Below are 18932 nucleotides of genomic sequence, written 5' to 3'. Positions count from 1 at the left end.
AGGGGGGTAGGGGGAGGGAGGGAGAATGGAGGGGGAGGGAGGAAGGAGGGAATAGATAGGCTACTTATTGCAGGCCTAGTATTGACAGAGCTTGCTGGCCAGTTGGGTTTGGAGGATGAGGGGGAGAGAGAAGCCAAGGGTGACTCAGGTCCTGGCTTAGGTGAAGGGTATATGATGGAACCGTTGACTAGGATTTCCTGTAAGTAGGAAAAGTATTGATGACCAAGAGCCTTACCTCATTTCAGGCCAGGTTTTGCCACCAAATAAGTTAGGGGAAGAGTGCAGGCTTTGAAGGCTTTTCAGAGTTTACAATTGTAGATAAGAAACTGTGGACCTGTGAAGAAACAGAGACATAGCTTGATTAAAGGATGAGGAAAAGCTTGAGGGGTTCATGATGACTGGTGAGGCCACAGGGAGGATGAACAGAGCTCAAGTGTGGCCTGTTGCAGGAAGCCATTTCTAACTACCTTCCTTTCCCCCACATGGAACTGAGAACTCCCTGCTCTCCCACTGTGAAGTGTTTAATCTCTCTACCATTTAGTGCCTGAGACACTGCTGTTGACACATTTGTCTCCCCAGGCTAAGGGGCAGGTAGAGCATCTTATTTAGCTTGTACCTCCATATCCTGGCACACGGTTTGGACATAGCTAAGATGCTTGTTGAGTGAATAAGCCTGCAACAGTAAATTGAATCCATATGTTTTTACATAAAATATCGTACCTCTCTGAACCTTGTAACTGCTTTTTATGACAGGTAAGATTCTTTTTCCATATTCTGTCTTTAAATCATCTGAGGCTCAAAGGTATGGTGATATGGCTGTTTTCACACAGTTAATGACAGAGGTAGGATACCGGTGCAGGTCTTCAAATGAAGGTTAGTGGTACCCAAGCCTTAGAATTTCTGATGAGAGTATTATTTGCTAGTTGTCTGTAAATCTGTGGACGTCTTCTGAGGAATGTGTTACGTAATATGCAGACTTTATTAAAACAATTCTTTTAAAGCAAAATAACTTCCTTCAAAATATGTATGAGTAACACAAGTATACCGTTCTTCACTTATCAGAGGTATAAATGAGAAGCACTATTGCTAGAAGCACAGTTTTGAATTACAATGTACAAAATTATCTGTAAATAATTTTATAATTTATTATTTATAAATTGCAATGCAATATGTTCTATATTTGCTTTTATTCAATTTTTTAATAATATGTTTTCCTCTTACTGGAACCCGTTGTAACCTTGTGTGCTAATTGATTTTCTGATGAATTAGTAAGTTGGCTGACATTTTTGATATCAAGCTTCTATGAGTTGTCATTGTCCTGAACCAGGCGCAGTGCCTTTTTGGAGACCTGTTTGGAGGTCTCAGCTATCAAGAAGTTTATACTTGGGGTAGGATTACCATGATAAACAGTTTAAATTTATTGAATGTTTAATATATGCCAGGAGCTAAGACAGAATAAGTGCTATACTTGATGGTATAAATATGAAAGTTAAAAGAGTGATCGTTTCTAATCTGTGGGATCAAAGAAGGCCTCATTCAAATAGGGCCTCATATGATGGGGAGAATCTAAGGAACGGGGTGAGGAGAGTAAGGATAGAAAGCATAGGGTGTATTTGGAGAACAGTTCGTGATCTTACTGGGTTGAGGCCCAAGATGTGGCGGTATAGCATGAGTTGTGACTCAAAGCTAGAGACTAGAGAAGCTACTGAGAGAGACCTGTAACATGGAGAGGTGATCCATCAGGGGCTGTGAGGAATGGAGAGTTAGAGGCAGATGTCATTAATCCTATAAAACTGTCAAAGATATTGGGAAATAGAGAGGAAAGGAAAAGAATCAAATATGACTTCTAGCTGGTGACTGAGTGAAATATAAAAAGTGGGAAGAAGGTGACAGACAGTTTTAAGATACAAGATAATGAGCTTAGTTTTGGACATGCTAATTTGAGGTGTTGGCAGGACTTTCAACAGTGATCCAAATGCCAAAAGACAGGCTGACTAAAGAGAGCTTACAGCAAGAGATCTAGATTTGAGATACAACTGAATTGTTGATTTGCATGAGATTGTTGAGGGATGATGAGCAGAGAGGGAGGAGAAGAGTGCTAAGCACCAACTATATTTCATTCATTCTTTCTGCATTTGTTGAATGCCTGTTACATGATTGCCACTGATTTAGGCACTAAGGGTGCGTCAGTGAACAAACTAGACAAATATCCTTGCCCTTTGGAGCTTACATTCTAGCATCTGCATTAAACAGGGAATCTAAACCAGGCAGTTCTATATAGTATCATATAAGTCAAATGTGAACAATAGATCAAAGGAACCAGAATTAAATAATATAAACTGAAGTCTAAAATCTGAGAGGAGGCCATGGATGTGGTGACCATTAATGACCAATGGTAGACCAGTTTCAGTAGAGCATTGGGGTAGAAACTAACATGAACCATGAGAGGGTGGTGAGCATGCAGAGGGAATGAGGCACAGACTGTCCATTTTACTCCTTGGGCCCCTGGCTAAGATTGCACATAGATTACTCTTTTAAGAAGGTAACAGAAAGACAGAAACACAGAAAGCAGTGGTAAAGGAGTTTATTTTTGCAAGGAAATGTGCCATGTGAGCATGCTAGTGGACAGAGGTGTAAGGGTGGTGATCAGGAAGAAGGAAACACTGAAGATGTTCAGTAAGGGCAGGGAGTGCAAGAATAAGTGAAGACTTCTGATTCTGGTCAAGACAGAGTAACTAGAACTGGCTTACCCTCCCACCTGAAATAACCAAAAGGGGGGAACAAAACACAGACAAGATATATAAAACAGTTTTTAAGAAAGTAAATATCAAACAACAAGGGTTAGTCATCTCTGAGAGATGAGAAACAAATGAGATGAGCCCCACAGTTGCCCCAGCCTACTGCCTCAAGACTGTTCCCAGGCCATGGCACAGCTCCAGTGGGAAGTGAGGTGGAGCTCAGTGGACTCCCTGCATTGAGGGGATTGAGCTGAGAGCTGGAGAGACTAGGGCAGCTAGAGTTCCTAGGACACAGTACTGGAGAGGAGAGACTTGTACAGAGAGAGAACCCTAGAGATCTGTAGAGGGTCTCCTTTGAGTACGTGTCATAGTATTCATTGCATGCACATGAGGAAACTACTCAAGGCTAGCAAAAGAACCATCTGAAAGGGCTAGAGGGAACAGTGCCTGATGTTCACACAGGACTGAGAGTTATGCCTGTTACCACAAGCCAGATTGGAAAAGTCACAATTCACGAGGTAGTGGGTCGAGTACTAAGGAAGGTTTTGCCTTAGGAATCAGCTCTAAGCTGAGCACTGCCCTAGACGCATGTAGCAAATCATATTAATAAGACAAAAGGCTCAAACAGTTTCCTAGAAACTTTAATACACCCCAGAACAAAGCTGTGTAAGATTTACAGAAAGCAAAATTATCCAGCACTTAAGGTAAAATTCACAATGTCTGACATTTAATCAGAAATTACCAGGCATGCAGAGAGGCTGGAAGACATGATTCATAATGAGAAGAATAATCTGTGAATTGAAACTGACTCATAACTGTCACAAAGATTAGAATTAACAAAGGACATTAAAACTGTTATTATAAAAGTATAGACATGCAAAATATCTAAAAAACCATATAAAAGTTTTAGTGGTGAGCACTACAATATAGGAGATGAAATATATACCAGATTGGATTAATGACAGATTAGACATTGCAGAAAAAAGATTAATGACCTTGAAGGGCATTAGCATTCGGGACTACTCACAGTACAGAGAGAGGAGAAAATGGAAAATGCAAAGAGCAGTAGTGACCTGTGGGACAACTCCAAGTCACCTAATATATGGCAACACCTAACTTTGAATCTATCAAGGTGAGGGGGTGGAGAAAGGGACAGAAAAAAATATTTGAAGAAATGATGGCTGAAATGTTTTCAAACTTGAAGATAAACAACAAATCCAAGAGGCTCATTGAACCCCAAACACAAAAGATATGAACGAAACTACACCAAGTTACATCCTAATAAAATTACTAAAGCCAGCGATAAGAGTGTGATGGTTAATTTTATGTGTCAGCTTGGCTGGGCCACAGTTCTCAGATATGTCGTCAAACATTGTTCTGAATATTTCTGTGAGTGTGTTTTTATATGAGATTAAGATATAAATCAGCAGCCTTTGAGTAAATTTCTTTACATAATGTGGTTGGGCCTCATCTAACCAGTTGAAGGATTGAATAGAACAAAAGACTGACTTCCCCAGAGCAAGAAGGAAATCTGCACTGGGTGGCCTTGGGACTTGAACTGGAGCATCGGCTCTTTCCTGGGTCTCCAGTCTACTGACCTTCCCTGCAGATTTTGGACTTGTCAGCCTCCATAGTATTATGAATCAATTCCTTGAAACATTTTTCTATGTATACACACATCCTATTGGTTCTGTTTCTCTGGAGAATGCCGAGTAATACAAAAAGGAAATCTTAAAAACAGAGAAAAGATGTTACACAGAAACAAAGATAAGAGTGACATCAGATTTCTCACTGCAAACGATGCAAGGGAGAAGGCAGTGGAGCACACCTTTAAAGTACTGAAGGGAAAAATAATTATCAGCCTATATCCAACAGAAGTATCTTTCAAAAAGAAACTCAAAATAAAACCTTTTTCAGACATTAAAAAAGTGAAAGAATTTATTGCTAACAGACCAAAGTTATAAGAAAATGCTAAAGGAAGTTTTTCAGGCAGGAGAAAAATGATTACAGATGGAAATCTGGATCTATACAAAGCAAAGTAACAGAATGGTGACTACATGGATAATTATATAAGATTTAGTTCTTATTTACATCTCTTTATAACTGTTTAAATAAAAACAGTATATTGTGGAGTTTATAACATGTAAAAGTAAAATGCATGAGAACAATAGAATAAAAGTCATAGAGGAAAAAGGGAAGTATACTATTGTTAGGTTCTTATATGTGAAGTAGTTTAATAACACTTGAAGGTAGACTATGATAAGTTAAAGATACACTATAAACCCTAAAGCAACCACTAAAATAACAAAAGAAAGTGTGAGAGCCAATAAGGCAACAAATAAGATAAGATGGAACTATAAAAAATAATTAATCAGAAAGAAGGCAGGAAAAAAGGGAACAAGAATATATGGGACAAGTAGAAAACAAGTAGCAAGGTGTTAGCACTCAAACCTGACCATCAGTCATCAAATTAAATGCAAATGGTCTAGACTCCTCAATTAAGAGACTGAGAATATGATTAGATTAAAAAAACAAGACCCAACTATATGCTGACTTTAAATATAAAGACACAAATAGATTAAAAGTAAGAAGATGGAAAAAGATATGTTATGCCAATAGGCGTAAGAAAGAGTCAAAAGAAAGTTGGAGCGGCTATATTAATATCAGACAAGGTAGACTTTGGAGCAAAGAATAATACTGGGGATAAAGAAGTTCATTTCATAATGATGAAAGAGTCTTTGAATCAGACGACATAACAATGCTAAACATTTATGTATGTAATAACTTCAAAAATACACATAGCAAAAACTGACAAAACCCACAATTGTCAGAGATTTCAGTACTCTCAATTATTGATAGAACACGTAGGAAGAAAATAGAGGTAGTAGACTTGAACAACACTATCAGCCACCTGGACCTGATTAACATGTATACAACCCTCTACACAACAGCAGCAGAGAACCTTCTCAAGTGCATTTGTAACATTTACCAAATAAGACCATATTTGAGGACATAAAACAAGTTTCAATAAATTTAACAGTATTCAGACCACATGGAATTGAATTAGAAATCAAGACCATCTCTGGAAAAGTCCCCAAATATTTGGAAACTAAAGTACTTCTAAATAACCCATGGAGGGCTTCCCTGGTGGCGCAGTTGGTGAGAGTCCGTCTGCCAATGCAGGGGACATGGGTTCGTGCCCCGGTCTGGGAAGATCCCACATGCCGTGGAGCGGCTGGGCCCGTGAGCCATGGCCGCTGAGCCTGCGCGTCCGGAGCCTGTGCTCCGCAAAGGGAGAGGCCACAGCAGTGAGAGGCCCACGTACCACAAAAAAAAAAAAAATAACCCATGGATCAAATAAGAAATCAAAAGAGAAATTTTAAAGTATTTGATACTGAATGAAAATACAACACATCAGAATTTGTGGGATGTCTCTAAAGCAGGACTGTGAGGGAAATTCATAGCTCTGAACCCCTGGATTAGGAAAGAAGGCCCTCAAATCAGTGACCTCAACCTCCACCTTAAGGAACTAAAAGAGACAGACAGGTCAAACCCAAAGTAAGCAAAAGAAAGGAAATAATAAGGATCAAAGTGGAAATCAGTGGAATAGAAAAACAGTAGAGAAAACTCATTAGATCAAAAGCTGCTTCTTTGAGAAGATCAATAAAGCTTAAGAAACTCTAGCCAAACTGATCAGGGAAAAAAAAATAAAGATGACACTAATTTATAGTATCAGGAATGAGAGAGATTACATCAATATAGAGTCTATAGATATTAAAAGGATAATAGAATATTATGAACAACTTCATACCAGTAAATTTGACAACTTAAATGGATGAATTACTTGAAAGACAAGTTATCAAAGCTCATTCAAGAAGAAATAGAAAGCCCAGATCTATAGTTATTAAAGAAATTGAAATTATAGTTTTTTAAAAAAAAGAACTTGACATTTAGTTGGCTTCACTGGTGAATTCTATCAAACATCTGAAGTAATAATGTCACTGCTACACAATATCTTTCAGAAAATTGAAGGAGGAGGGAAGACTTTCCAACTCCTTCTATAAGACCAGCAAGTTTAATGTCAAAACCAGATAAAGACATTGCAAAAAAACTACATACCATATCCCTCATGAACATAGATACCAAAAATATAAACAAAAATCTTGCAAATCAAATCTTAAAGTAGTATATTTTTAATAGGATAATGTGTCATGACCAAGTAACGTCCCAGGAATACAGGGTTGGTTTCATGTTCAAAAATCAGTAAATTTAATTTACAATATTAATAAGCTAAGAAAAGAAAACCATGTGATCATCTCAAGAGATGCAAACAAAAAAACAAAAACCATTGATTTCTGATAAAAACTCTCACCAAAATAGGAACAGAGGGAATTTCCTCAACTGTTAAAGGTCATGTATGAAAACCCTATAGCTGTTGTCATACTTAATGATGAAATACAGAATTTATTCCTGGTCTGATTAGGAATAAGACATGGATGTCTGTTCTCACCACTTCTGTTCAACATTGTAGTAAAGATTCTGGCCAGTGCATCAGGCAAGGAAAGAAATAAAAGGTTTCCAGATTAGAAAGGAATAAGTAAAACTTTCTTGGTTTGCTGATGACAGGATCATCTATGTAGAAAATTTGATGGCATCTACAACTTTATACCAACAAATTAGTGATGGCTAATGTGAATTTAGATCTGATAGTTTTGGAGATCTGAAAATTTGGAGGATAGCTTTGATCATTAGTTTGGAGAATGTTGTCTATAAGAGTAGAAGCAGATAGAGTGGTGGACAAATGTGTTGAATTCATTCAGATAGATAAGCAAATGCCCTGAAAGTTGGTAGATAGAAATGCAAAGGTCGACACAGAAACACATGTCACAACTTTAGCTGGGAAGTTATTAAGAGGTGAGTATGGTAAAGCGGTAAAAGCATTATAAGGAAGCAAAGCTTGTCCTGGCCGGCCCTGATCAGGGAAGGAAAAGCTCTGTTTGCTAGTATAAGAAGGAAGGAAAAGCGTGTAAGAAAATGTTGGAGGCTAGAGAAGACTTTTCTTAACAAAGGTGAGGTTCCCTGTGATTCGTTGAGAGGGCTCCGCAAGGATAAAGGCAGGGCAGAGTTGGGCATGAGGTGCAAAGAGAAGAGAAGGGGTAGATGCTTGTTGGTTGAGTCTGTATGTTTATTGTAGCTAATGAAGGTGGGCAAGAGGTTGGAGAAACTAATTAGCGGTGACAGAGGAGGGGTGGAGGCAGAGGAGAACCAAGCAGGCTGATTTTAGTTATCAGTGGACCCACAAAACCCAGTCCTCACCAGAGTTCCAGACGGACATTGCCAGCCTGTTCAAACTCAACTGCCGGCTCGTTTTTGTTGTGTATGTATGCAGCTGAAGAAGAACAAAGGAGGTGGAAGGAAGGTCCTAAAATAAATGACAAAACCCAATGGCAAGAAAAGGTAACTAGAAGAAATGAGGAGGTCAGAAAGCCACATGTGCATGTGAACATTCAATGTGAGGATGGGAGAATAGCTGAAGGAGGTCCTACGGAGAATAATGTACAAAGTGAACGAGCAAGGGAGCTAACTATATAAAAGTTTAGAAAGACTGGAAAGCTAAGATTAAGATGACAAATGTAAGTAAAAGCAATGCTGTTGAGAAGTATTTCTATCAGATATTACAGATAAGAGTTTATGACAGTCCTATTTAGAGAATTCAGTCACGTTCACAAGTAGTGTCTAGAATCTAATTGATTAATTAAGCTAAGTCCACAAAGGTATTCAGGAAAAGAATTAATGGCAAACAAATAAATGGAAAGGTTTGGCTTTACAAGAAGTTCAACTTTACTAGAAAATAAATAAGAAAATGTTAATTTTATACCTAAATTTGCCAAAACGTGTGTTGACCGTTTTTTTTTTTGAAAGAAGTTATTCATATAAATTAAAGGTTACCAAAATATTTACATCCCTTGGCCTAATCGTGTCACTAAGAATTTCCATTAAGTGTGTAATTTCAAAGAAACTATATGAACAAACTGATTCCTTGCAACATTTTGTATCACTAAAACTTGAAAGTAATTTAAATGTCCTATATCAAAGGAGTTTGTTAATTAACTCGTGGTACATCAGTTGAAATGATCATATATTGGAAAACACAATCTTCTGTCAAGGAAAATTAAATTTACATTCATTTTGAAAATTAAACCTTGCAAAACTATGCTTTTGAATCAAAAATGGGAAAAAAACCCGTAAAACATAACTATGGGCTTTGTTGGTATGGTCGAATTATGTGTGAAATTTTATTCTCTTAAATTATTTCTCTATTTTATAATGTTTTGATAATATAAAGCCAATTAAAAATGAAATATTTGTTGGAAGAGTTTGGAACAGTTGAAAAGATACACTGAGAATTAGTTTCTTAAAATGAAAACATGACACACAAGGGTATGTCTATCCATTTCAGCAAGGCAAGAATGTCAGCCTTTTCTTCAGAAGTAAAGGGAATCCAAACTTTATTGGATTGTTAACTTCAGCAGTCTTTTACTTTGACATAATTTTTAAAAGATACTTAAATTGTCAAAACTCAAAGGGCCAAGAAGTCCTGAAAAGAGCAGATCTTGCTGATAGAGGAAAAAAATTGAGTAGCTTACACCTTGGTCTAGAAACAAAAGTGAACTTTGTCCAGAGTGAATTCCTTGACTGTATATGCCCAAAGAATTTGTTGATAAAAGGGATTGTTAACCTGTAGATTACACAATATTCGCTTTTTTTTCTTTTTAAAACAGAGGAATGGAATCTAAAGGTTTAGGATAATATATTGTTGTAACATAGAGAACAATCTAGAGAAAATTGAACACTTGGAATTGAAAAAGGTTGAAAAATCTTTTCTAGGGATATATATTACGATGTTTGAAAATTTGTCAAGTGATATGTTGGTCAGTTAAAATAGAAAACAATTATGGTAATTTGAAAGAAATACAGAAAAGTTTATGAAAATTTGAATCAGGCATTTTAATAAGTTTAGTATTAGCTGCATACACGTTAAGAAGAAATAAGTTAGAAAGTCAGATTTGGTATCTGCTAAAGAATTGTGTTTTATAAATGCTGGTAGATTAAATTTCCTTTTATGATGTTGAAATGATATTTAGAAGAATTTCGCTAGACCATTGTCCAAACATCACAAAACTAACGCATAAATCATGTCCTTGGTCCAAGTCAAGGCCACCAGATCTGTGGAATGTCTTTCCCTTTAGCAGTTCTTAGAGTGACCCAGGGATGTCAGAAGCACACACCGAGTACCTGTGTACATGTGTGCAGGCTTGTGTATGTGTTGCAGGGGAAGGGGGGAGGTTGGTCTGTAGGTCCAAGCGAAATAGTCCTGTGTTCCACACAATGAATAAAAATAGACTAACCTCCCTCTGAAACCTAATTTTGTTACGATTCCAGTAATGCTTTCCCCGCATAAAAAATTTCAAATCCATCTCCCTTGTATCACAGGCTTTTTTGGATTTAAGGACTAAAAGACAAAAGCTGAAAGTCTATGCAAACAATTATTTCCCCGAAGAGTTGCTAAGTCATATATTTATTAAAATTTGTGGGGTTAAATCTTAGGGGAGGTTTCAGTCTTACTAATGTAGCTTAAATAGGCCAGGAAAAAATGACTACGTAACTTAGGCTTCAGCCATCAAATTGTTTGAATGGAGTCGGGAGACCTACCCCTGAGGCCTTCAGCCAAATACTGGAGGCCATTGATGGTTGACTCAGTTGTTACTGTTAATTCCTTCTCCTTGTTTAATATAAATAATGGAATCCTAACATTAGGGGAAACTTTAAAAAGCTAATCTAGTCCACTCATTTTGCAGATGAGGGATTCAAAGTCAAGAAAAAGTGGCTGGATAAAAAAAACGAAATTGAGCTATTTGTAATGAGGTGGATAGACCTAGAGTCTGTCATACAGAGTGAAGTAAGTCAGAAAGAGAAAGACAAATACCATATGCTAACACATATATATGGAATTTAAGAAAAAAAAAAGTCATGAAGAACCTAGGGGTAGGACAGGAATAAAGACACAGACCTACTAGAGAATGGACTTGAGGACATGGGGAGGGGCAAGGGTGAGCTGTGACAAAGCGAGAGAGAGGCATGGACATATATACACTACCAAACGTAAGGTAGATAGCTAGTGGGAAGCAGCTGCATAGCACAGGGAGATCAGCTCGGTGCTTTGTGACCGCCTGGAGGGGTGGGATAGGGAGGGTGGGAGGGAGGGAGACGCAAGAGGGAAGAGATATGGGAACAAATGTATATGGATAACTGATTTGCTTTGTTATAAAGCAGAAACTAACACACCATTGTAAAGCAATTATACTCCAGTAAAGATATAAAAAAATAAAAAATAATAAAAAAAAGAAAAAAGTGGCTGGTAAGTCTAAGAGCTGTGACAGAGTTTTAGGACTGTTGTTCTAAAGTGCTGTTGTTCCTCAGCTCACTGACTTCCTGAGAAGAGCATCAGAGATGCTTATTTTTTCGAAGAAGCAACAGAGCGAGCGCACTGTCATGGCTGAGTCAGTTGGACATTTTCCCTCCCCTCCTGAGTTCCTGGTTTTATTAATAACGTCTTTAAAAAAGTACTCTCTAAACTCATGTTATTATTTTTACTCCATTAATAAGGAAATGTAGTATAGACCTGAGAACACAAGAATCAAAATAGATTCCTTGTGTTGGATTATTTATAAGTAGGAGGGAAAATACTTAGTGGGATTATTAGGTATGTGTGTAGTTTTTCCAGTCAGCTCCACCATTATTTAGGTTCAAAATTAGAAAATTTGAATCCACCATCTTGTTGGTATGTGGAAGAGGTGCTATAGTGTGGAGCTCTGGTGGACTCAGGTGATGAGACCTGAGTTCAGGTTTTAAATACAGCATTTAGTACTTTTGGCCAGGTACTTAACCCTTCTAGACTTCACTTGCTTCCTGGAACAGTAGTTATTCATTAAGTTAAGGATGGTCGTAACAGCTAAAATATAGTCGTCGCTTGGTATATGAGGGGGACTGGTAACCACCTTCCCCTGCAACGGATACCAAAATTTGAGGATGCTCAAGTCCTTTATATAAAAATACAGTATTTGCATGTAACCTACACACATCCTCCCATACGCTTCACATCATCTCTAGATTACCAATAATACCTAATACAATGTAAATGGCCTGGGCACAGCAAATTCAAGTTTTGCTTCTTGGAATTTTCTGGAAATTTTTTTCCCAAATATTTTCGGTCTGTTTGGTTGAATATGTGGATGCAGAACCCTCGGATATGGAGGGCTGACTAAATATAAACCCTTAGCACAGATCTTTAAAGAAATATTGAGATCCTATTATGACCAAGCACTGGCATACAAGATACACTGTACACTGTATCTCTATTACGAATCCTTGCAGTCTAGCTGGGGAACACACATAAAACAAGTAAATAAACTGATACGTAATTAGAACCGTGAAAGTCATGTAGGAGAAATGCTGAGTGCCCCAAGCACACAGATCCAAAAAAATCAACCTATTTCAGGAACACCAGAGAAGGTCTGCCTGACAAAGTGAAGTTCTAATACCGCCTGAAGGGTAAAGAGTTCGCCAGAAGGGCAAAGAACACACACTTTTGGAGCAGTAGGTGCAAAGGCCCTGAGATGGAAGGAACATGGCTTGTTTTAGGAACTGAAGAATATAAATGAGGGGGAGATGGTACAAAATAAGCCTAGGGAAGGAAAGAGGAACCAGATCAGGTAGGGCCTTGTTAGGTGTTTCAAACTATACCTTGAGTAGTGAGAAGGTATCAGACCCTTTTAAGTAGGGGAATGATGTAAACAGAAGTGCATTTCAGGAAATCACTTCTGCTAATGTGTGGGGATGATTGAGGAGGCCAATAATAGATGCAGAGTTTAGTTAGGAGGCTCACCACGTGGTGATGGTGGTGGCTTGACGAGAGTTGTGCTGTGAGGATGAAGAGAAGTAGGCTTTTTTTTTTTTTTTTTTTTTTTGCGGTACGCGGGCCTCTCACTGTTGTGGCCTCTCCCATTGCGGAGCACAGGCTCTGGACGCGCAGGCTCAGCAGCCATGGCTCACGGGCCCGGCCGCTCCGCGGCATGTGGGATCTTCCCAGACTGGGGCACGAACCCGTGTCCCCTGCATTGGCAGGCAGACTCTCAACCACTGTGCCACCAGGGACGCCCTCAGAAGTAGGCATTTTTGAGAACTATTTAGCAGGTGAAATTTAAAGGCTTTGGGGATTGGTTGATTGATTGAGAGGGAAAGAAGTGTTAAGGAGGACCACAAATATTTAGTCTATAGAAGTCCTCAATAAATGTTGTTGTGATTGCTTCCTCAGCAACTCTTATTTTTACCACTGCTTTCATAATATAGCTGAACTTGAGGCCGCACATGATTTTGATTGGGAAAAAGCATTCAGTGATTATTTGATGACCATTAGTATTCTGAATTTTTAGTTTTATTTATTTAAAAACAAAACACTTTATAGCACTGATTACCGTCTGTTTTCATTTACAGCTGAGGAAACTGAGGCACAGAGGAATTAAGTAACTTGCTCAGAGTCAGACAGTTAATAATGGTAGAGCCAGAATTTGAACCCAGACATTCTTACTGTACAGCCCATGCAATCCAGTGATTTTCATTCCTCAAAGTCAACCCTTTGAGAAAGGTATTTTGATGGATTGACCTTTGTAACCCTACTAAATATTAATTTCCCTTCTTGACCTCATCCAACTCAGTGTAAAGGAATAAAATACAGTTGATCTGATGGTTGCCCTTCTTGATTGCCCTTCTGGTGAACTGAAAATGTGTCTTTACATTTTAAGTCTTTTTAAGCCTTGCAAACAGTTAGAATGACTAAAATAGAAAAATATTGTTTCTCTTCCATAAATAGTACATTCTCTTATTTTCTGGACTGATTATCTAGGCTTCATCCTCTGAACATTAATTACCACAGCTATATTGTAAAAATAATACAAAGACAGCAAAGTGGAAGACTGCATATACCTTTGCAGTATAAATCTAGCCACATATGTTCTGTGTGAAGAGAAAACATTTATGAGTATTCTGCAGGAACATTTATATGCCTATAAATAACATTGCTAGGTTACTTTGCTTAGAGTGAACGTTGGACGACATTTTTGTAGTCAATTTATTATGAAGTCTGTGTAAGGATTCAAGATGGGAACCGTCATATAATCTGCCTGTTGGATCAATAAATTTCAAAAGTTGTATTTTGCATATGGGTGTGGTAATTTCCAGAAGGATATTTCTTCCCTCTGGGTGCCTGCATATTGTCAGCTTTTAAGAATCAAAGCAGATGAAATATTGCTGATGTGCTCCATAACTATTTCTTTTTCAAAGTTGGGGTTTGTCCCATTTCTCTGGAAAATCCATACTTGGGTTGTCCTGAACCTAACCACTAATAGACTGTTTAGCACTTACATAGTGTTTTCGTTTTCAGGATTTCACAATCATTGCCTTTTAATCCATGTAACACCCCTGTGTGGTAGGTAGATACAGTCAAGCATCCAAGTCTCCTGTGCGTGAATTTCAGTGCCAGCAAGAGTATTGTGATTGGCGCTGAGTTTCCGTAATTTCCCAGAGGCCAGACACCTGGAGAGGCTTTCCTGCAGACCCAGGTATATGCCGGTATGTCAGCCACATGAAGCTGCCCCCTACTCCTGCTATTTTACTAAGATTCAGTGACTGCACGCACCGTTAATCATAGTGCTACGCCCACTGTGTCAGTCTGTATTAAACCCACATAGGAAGGGTATGTTTTGGAAGGTTCTCAGAGAGCCCAATGAACATTTACGTTCTGTACAACAAATTTCAACAGTTTACGCTTCCATCACTCCAACAAAAGTACTTTTCATTCAGTGGTAACATTTATGGCTCCAACTAAATACTTCATAAATGAGCACCAGCATTTCTGTCTTGAGTCTGTAATATATTCAGGCAGGCAGAAGATATGTGTACCTAATGATTAAATCATCAACAACATGGCATCCACTGAAATATAATGTCAGCAGTCTTATATTTTGTGCTTATTTGTACCAGGCACTGTGATAAAGATAACACATGCATTATCGCATCCTCATAACAACTTTGTGACATAGATACTATCATTCCCAGTTTACAGACGATGAAAGCCAAGGCTGGGAAGTTGCCCACAGTAATAGAGCTTATTAAAACCTAGTTCTGTCCGACTCCAAAGTCACTTTTTAACCATTACATGATATTCACTGCCTTAAGTAGAAGGTAATATATAAAATCTTAAAGCTCTAGGACAGTATACAACAGAGGAGTGGTAATAATAGGCTGGAGTATAATAAGGTACATTTTAACGTGTTTTTTAATAAAGTAAAGCAAAACCATGTAAAAGAATTGTTCTTATACACATTGTACTTTATATCTTTTTACCTTTCTAGGCACCCATCATAACTTGCTTCAGTGAAAGTATTTGTTTGTTTTCCCTTTCACCCTGTTGATAATTTCTTGAAAAGGGGACCGTGTCTTATTTATCTTGTAATTGTACATATCAAATAATGCTTAAAACCTTAAATTGATTGGGTGCTTGGAAATTACTGAATAAATTAACTATTAAAAATTAGTAGAGCTTTTAACTGAAAAAGAAGTACCTGTATATGCAAAGTATTCAAATGAAACAAAAGAATCTCCCTTCTATTTAAGACCTCCAGAAGAAGACTCTCAGTTCTCCCAAGAGTCATTACATGTTCCAGTTTCTTGTGGATCATTTCAGAAATATTTAGTGTATATATTTGTGTGTGTGTCTGTGTATAGGTAAACGCACACTCACATATGTCACACCTGAATTGATTGACTTAGATGATGATAATTAAGTCCTAAATACAGAATTAATCATAGTACTATACTCTGAATATACTTTTATAATAGAAGTCATTTATTACATGCATTATAAAATGCATAAATGGGTAATTACGATTGTACTTTTAAGAAAAATGTATGTATGACTTTAACCATGTCCTTGAAAGAAAACGCTAACATAAATACTATGTAATTCAATATAAGATGGTTATCATTTTGATACCTTAGTCTCTAGGGTTGCTAAGTTATATGTGAGGGAAGATTAACCTTAGGAATTAGATGCAAAGGTCCTGATAGATTTAATATTTTCTCTGACGTTTCTCTATTCTTCCAAGTGTCTTTCTCGCAACTGATAAAATTTACAAAGTGGCATTATGTATTAAAGAATGAGGCAATATTTTGAAGAAAAGGGTTATATTTTGCTGTAACATACAACTGTTTTGCAAAATGGTAGAAGATAATACTAGGTTAACCGTTTGTCTTGGAAATTATGTGTTTCTGGTGTAAATATGAACTATGAAAAATAACTCTTAATCTGCCTAAAAAAGAGCATTTGAGCATCTTATACATTTTTAAAACTTAAGTTGCTAATTCTTTCTTTTCTGTTTTCTAATTGTAGGTTTTAGTATAAAAGCAGTGCCATTCCAGAATGCCATCTTGAATGTAAAAGAACTTGGAGGTATATCATTTAAGATCACTTATATGTCTGGCTCTAGCTTTTACTAAGTTCATATTAATGTGTTACATATAATTAAAACATAATGATGATGTATTTTTCTCAGAGGTGATTCATTTTTACCTTTTCTCTTGATAATACATTTCCTAGAAATATTTCCTTTTCTTTATATATATTTTAAAGGTAGTTGAAGAGTTCTAAGTAACATAAACTTTGTTTTGTGTGGATTAAAGAACTACACTACTAATGCCATTTCATACACTGTACTCTTTGGTTTTACTTAGCTAATGAAATTTATTCTTCAATGAACAAAATGAAGAGAGTTTTGATATAATCATAAAAAATAAATAAGCTATATGTTATGCAGGGCAAAGAACTGTATTTTAGCGTAGTTTGTATTCATACTGCAGGTTTTATTGTATTAGATCTTTTTAGAATGTATTTGTTCCGATAATAAATCTTTGCCAATAGGTTCTTTGCTGGTCAACCACATTTATTGGCTAGGCTGCACCCCAAACTATACATCACTCAGTCTTTCATTACACTCTCTGTCTGGGGTTTTTTTTTTTTGGTTGTGTTTTATGTCAGTCAGGGTCTTAACCCATGTAAATAGGTTAACAAAGAAATCAGTCAATTCAGTGAACCTACTAAATTCTCTAATGCCACAGGAAAATGGTAAGTGCTCTGGAGTTCAGTATAATATTGGTGAGTTTAATGACTTAGAAGAAAGTTCTCTTCCATCTCTTTAATCACTTTGTGATATTGACCTTACCCTGCTTTTTTTTTTTAAGCTCATTCTGTGACCTATTTTTAGATTGATGAAATTGACACAAACCTTATGCTATCACAATAGTGTTTGATGCCTTCTTATTTTTAGCTAATGATATATTGGCTGATCTTTTCAGGTGTGTGTTTTAAAGAGCTATATAGCTACCTTTGACTTTTACAGCATTAATATTTAAAATGAACCATGGTTGATAAATTCTGGTTTTTCTTTGATGTTGGTTTTGTCATTTTGTCATTTTGAATGCAAAAATTATAAAACATGAATGTTCTTGTAATAGAATAATTTTTCTATGCAAAAATTTTTAAACATAGTGTAAACATCCATGGAATCAAAATGAATGGTTTGCCGCTCCGCGGTATGTGGGATCCTCCCAGACCGGGGCACGAACCCGCGTCCCCTGCATTGGCAGGCAGACTCTCAACCACTGCGCCACCAGGGAAGCCCGAGAATTCTATTATTTTTGAATACGGTTGATACTTAGTAAATGTATTATTACTAGGCTAGATGCAAAGTTTTTATTGAATACCCTCCAGTATACAAAACTGTTGATTAATTGATAAGGTGTTTATTATTGAGGTTTAGTTGGATGATATAAATAATGGATGTATCTGGACAATTTTTAAAAAGCGAACACATCAAGGAATTTATTATAATCTTGACTGTGCCATTGAAAATCAGTACAATTCAAAAGATCAAATTAGAGGTCGGGGTGTATAAGGTGGGAATCTGTCTGTTCCCAAGGTTTAATTTTGCTGAAAGAACTGTGTGTACCCTGGCAATTGTTGAAATGGAAATTACAATGGAGGGGGTACCATAGAGTTTGGTGGAAACGCTTTAGTTTGTGCCTCTTCTGTGATGTAATAGTTGAGAGATGTAGGTATGAGATAGAGCTTCAGGGATTGGGACCTATACATTAGTTTCAGGCTAGTGATGTGTGGTGTTTGGCGGGTGGTAATGAAGAGCAAATTCCTAGCTTAAGCACAGATTCTTCTTCCCCTGAACTTTCCTAGCTGTTTTCAGTTGAGAGACTGTCTCAAGGAGAAGGTGATTTTCTGAGTAGAATCTAATTGTGTATCCTGTATTGTGTGCTCAGAGGCAAGCAGTGGAGGGAATTCAATCCTTGACTTTTTACTCACTAATTCCTTTATCCAACAAATATTTTTTGAGGACCTACTCTGCATGGGGTAGGACTAGGCCCTAGGTCATGTCTCACCCAAGAATGCATGAAAAGTAGACTAACACACAGAGAGTATAGCTTTCCTGGGATTTAGAGTAAATCTTACATACCAAGAGGCTCGTCCCAATATAAGATATGTGACATTTAAGAAGAATTATGACCTCCTAAAATCAGATTGTTTGAGAGGAGGTTGCTTGACCCAAGAATTTCTAAGTTCAAGAGGAAAGAGCTGAGAATTTTAAGATCAGGGTGTGAAGATGTGAAACAGCTATTTACCAGTAGAGAGTTAACTCAGAAGACAGGTTAATCAGAGTTCAGTCAGGTTGTCAATCCAGGGGAAAACTATGAAATCGAGGGAGAAACTCAAGAAGATAGGTATAAAGGTAGGCAGATACTAAGAGCCCGAACTGTGCTGAAGTGCAGAATGCTCAGAAAGTTCTGCTTATCCTAGGGTTAATTCCCAAGATCGGCACGGCCCCTGTTCCTCCCTTCAAATTCCTTCTTCTACCCTTTCCAGATGGTTCCAAGACTTTCCATCACCCCCTTATCAACCTTAAGTTACATTTCTCACTTTTTAAAAATAGGAAGAGGCATGAACTTCTGTTCCTTATCTAGTAAGAAGAAATGGTTTAGAATGAAATAACAATGACTAATGGAGTTAAATTA

General features: G+C 37.3%; 1 protein-coding gene across 1 annotated transcript in view; it reads left to right on the top strand.

The window, feature by feature from the left end:
- The window catches only part of ARL15 (ARF like GTPase 15), a 423298-nt gene that overhangs the window by 141201 nt on the left and 263165 nt on the right, over positions 1-18932 (top strand). Inside the window, exon 3 of the mRNA XM_024740364.1 lies at positions 16246-16305. Coding sequence (XP_024596132.1) covers positions 16246-16305 — 60 coding nt within the window. The remainder of the gene's footprint in view (positions 1-16245; positions 16306-18932) is intronic.

Source organism: Neophocaena asiaeorientalis, unplaced genomic scaffold, assembly GCF_003031525.2.
Source record: "Neophocaena asiaeorientalis asiaeorientalis breed wild unplaced genomic scaffold, Neophocaena_asiaeorientalis_V1.1 scaffold57, whole genome shotgun sequence".
Classification (NCBI taxonomy): Eukaryota; Metazoa; Chordata; class Mammalia; order Artiodactyla; family Phocoenidae; genus Neophocaena; species Neophocaena asiaeorientalis.
The sequence above is the reverse complement of the archived record's forward strand: the minus strand, read 5'-3'. Positions and strand labels throughout refer to the sequence as shown.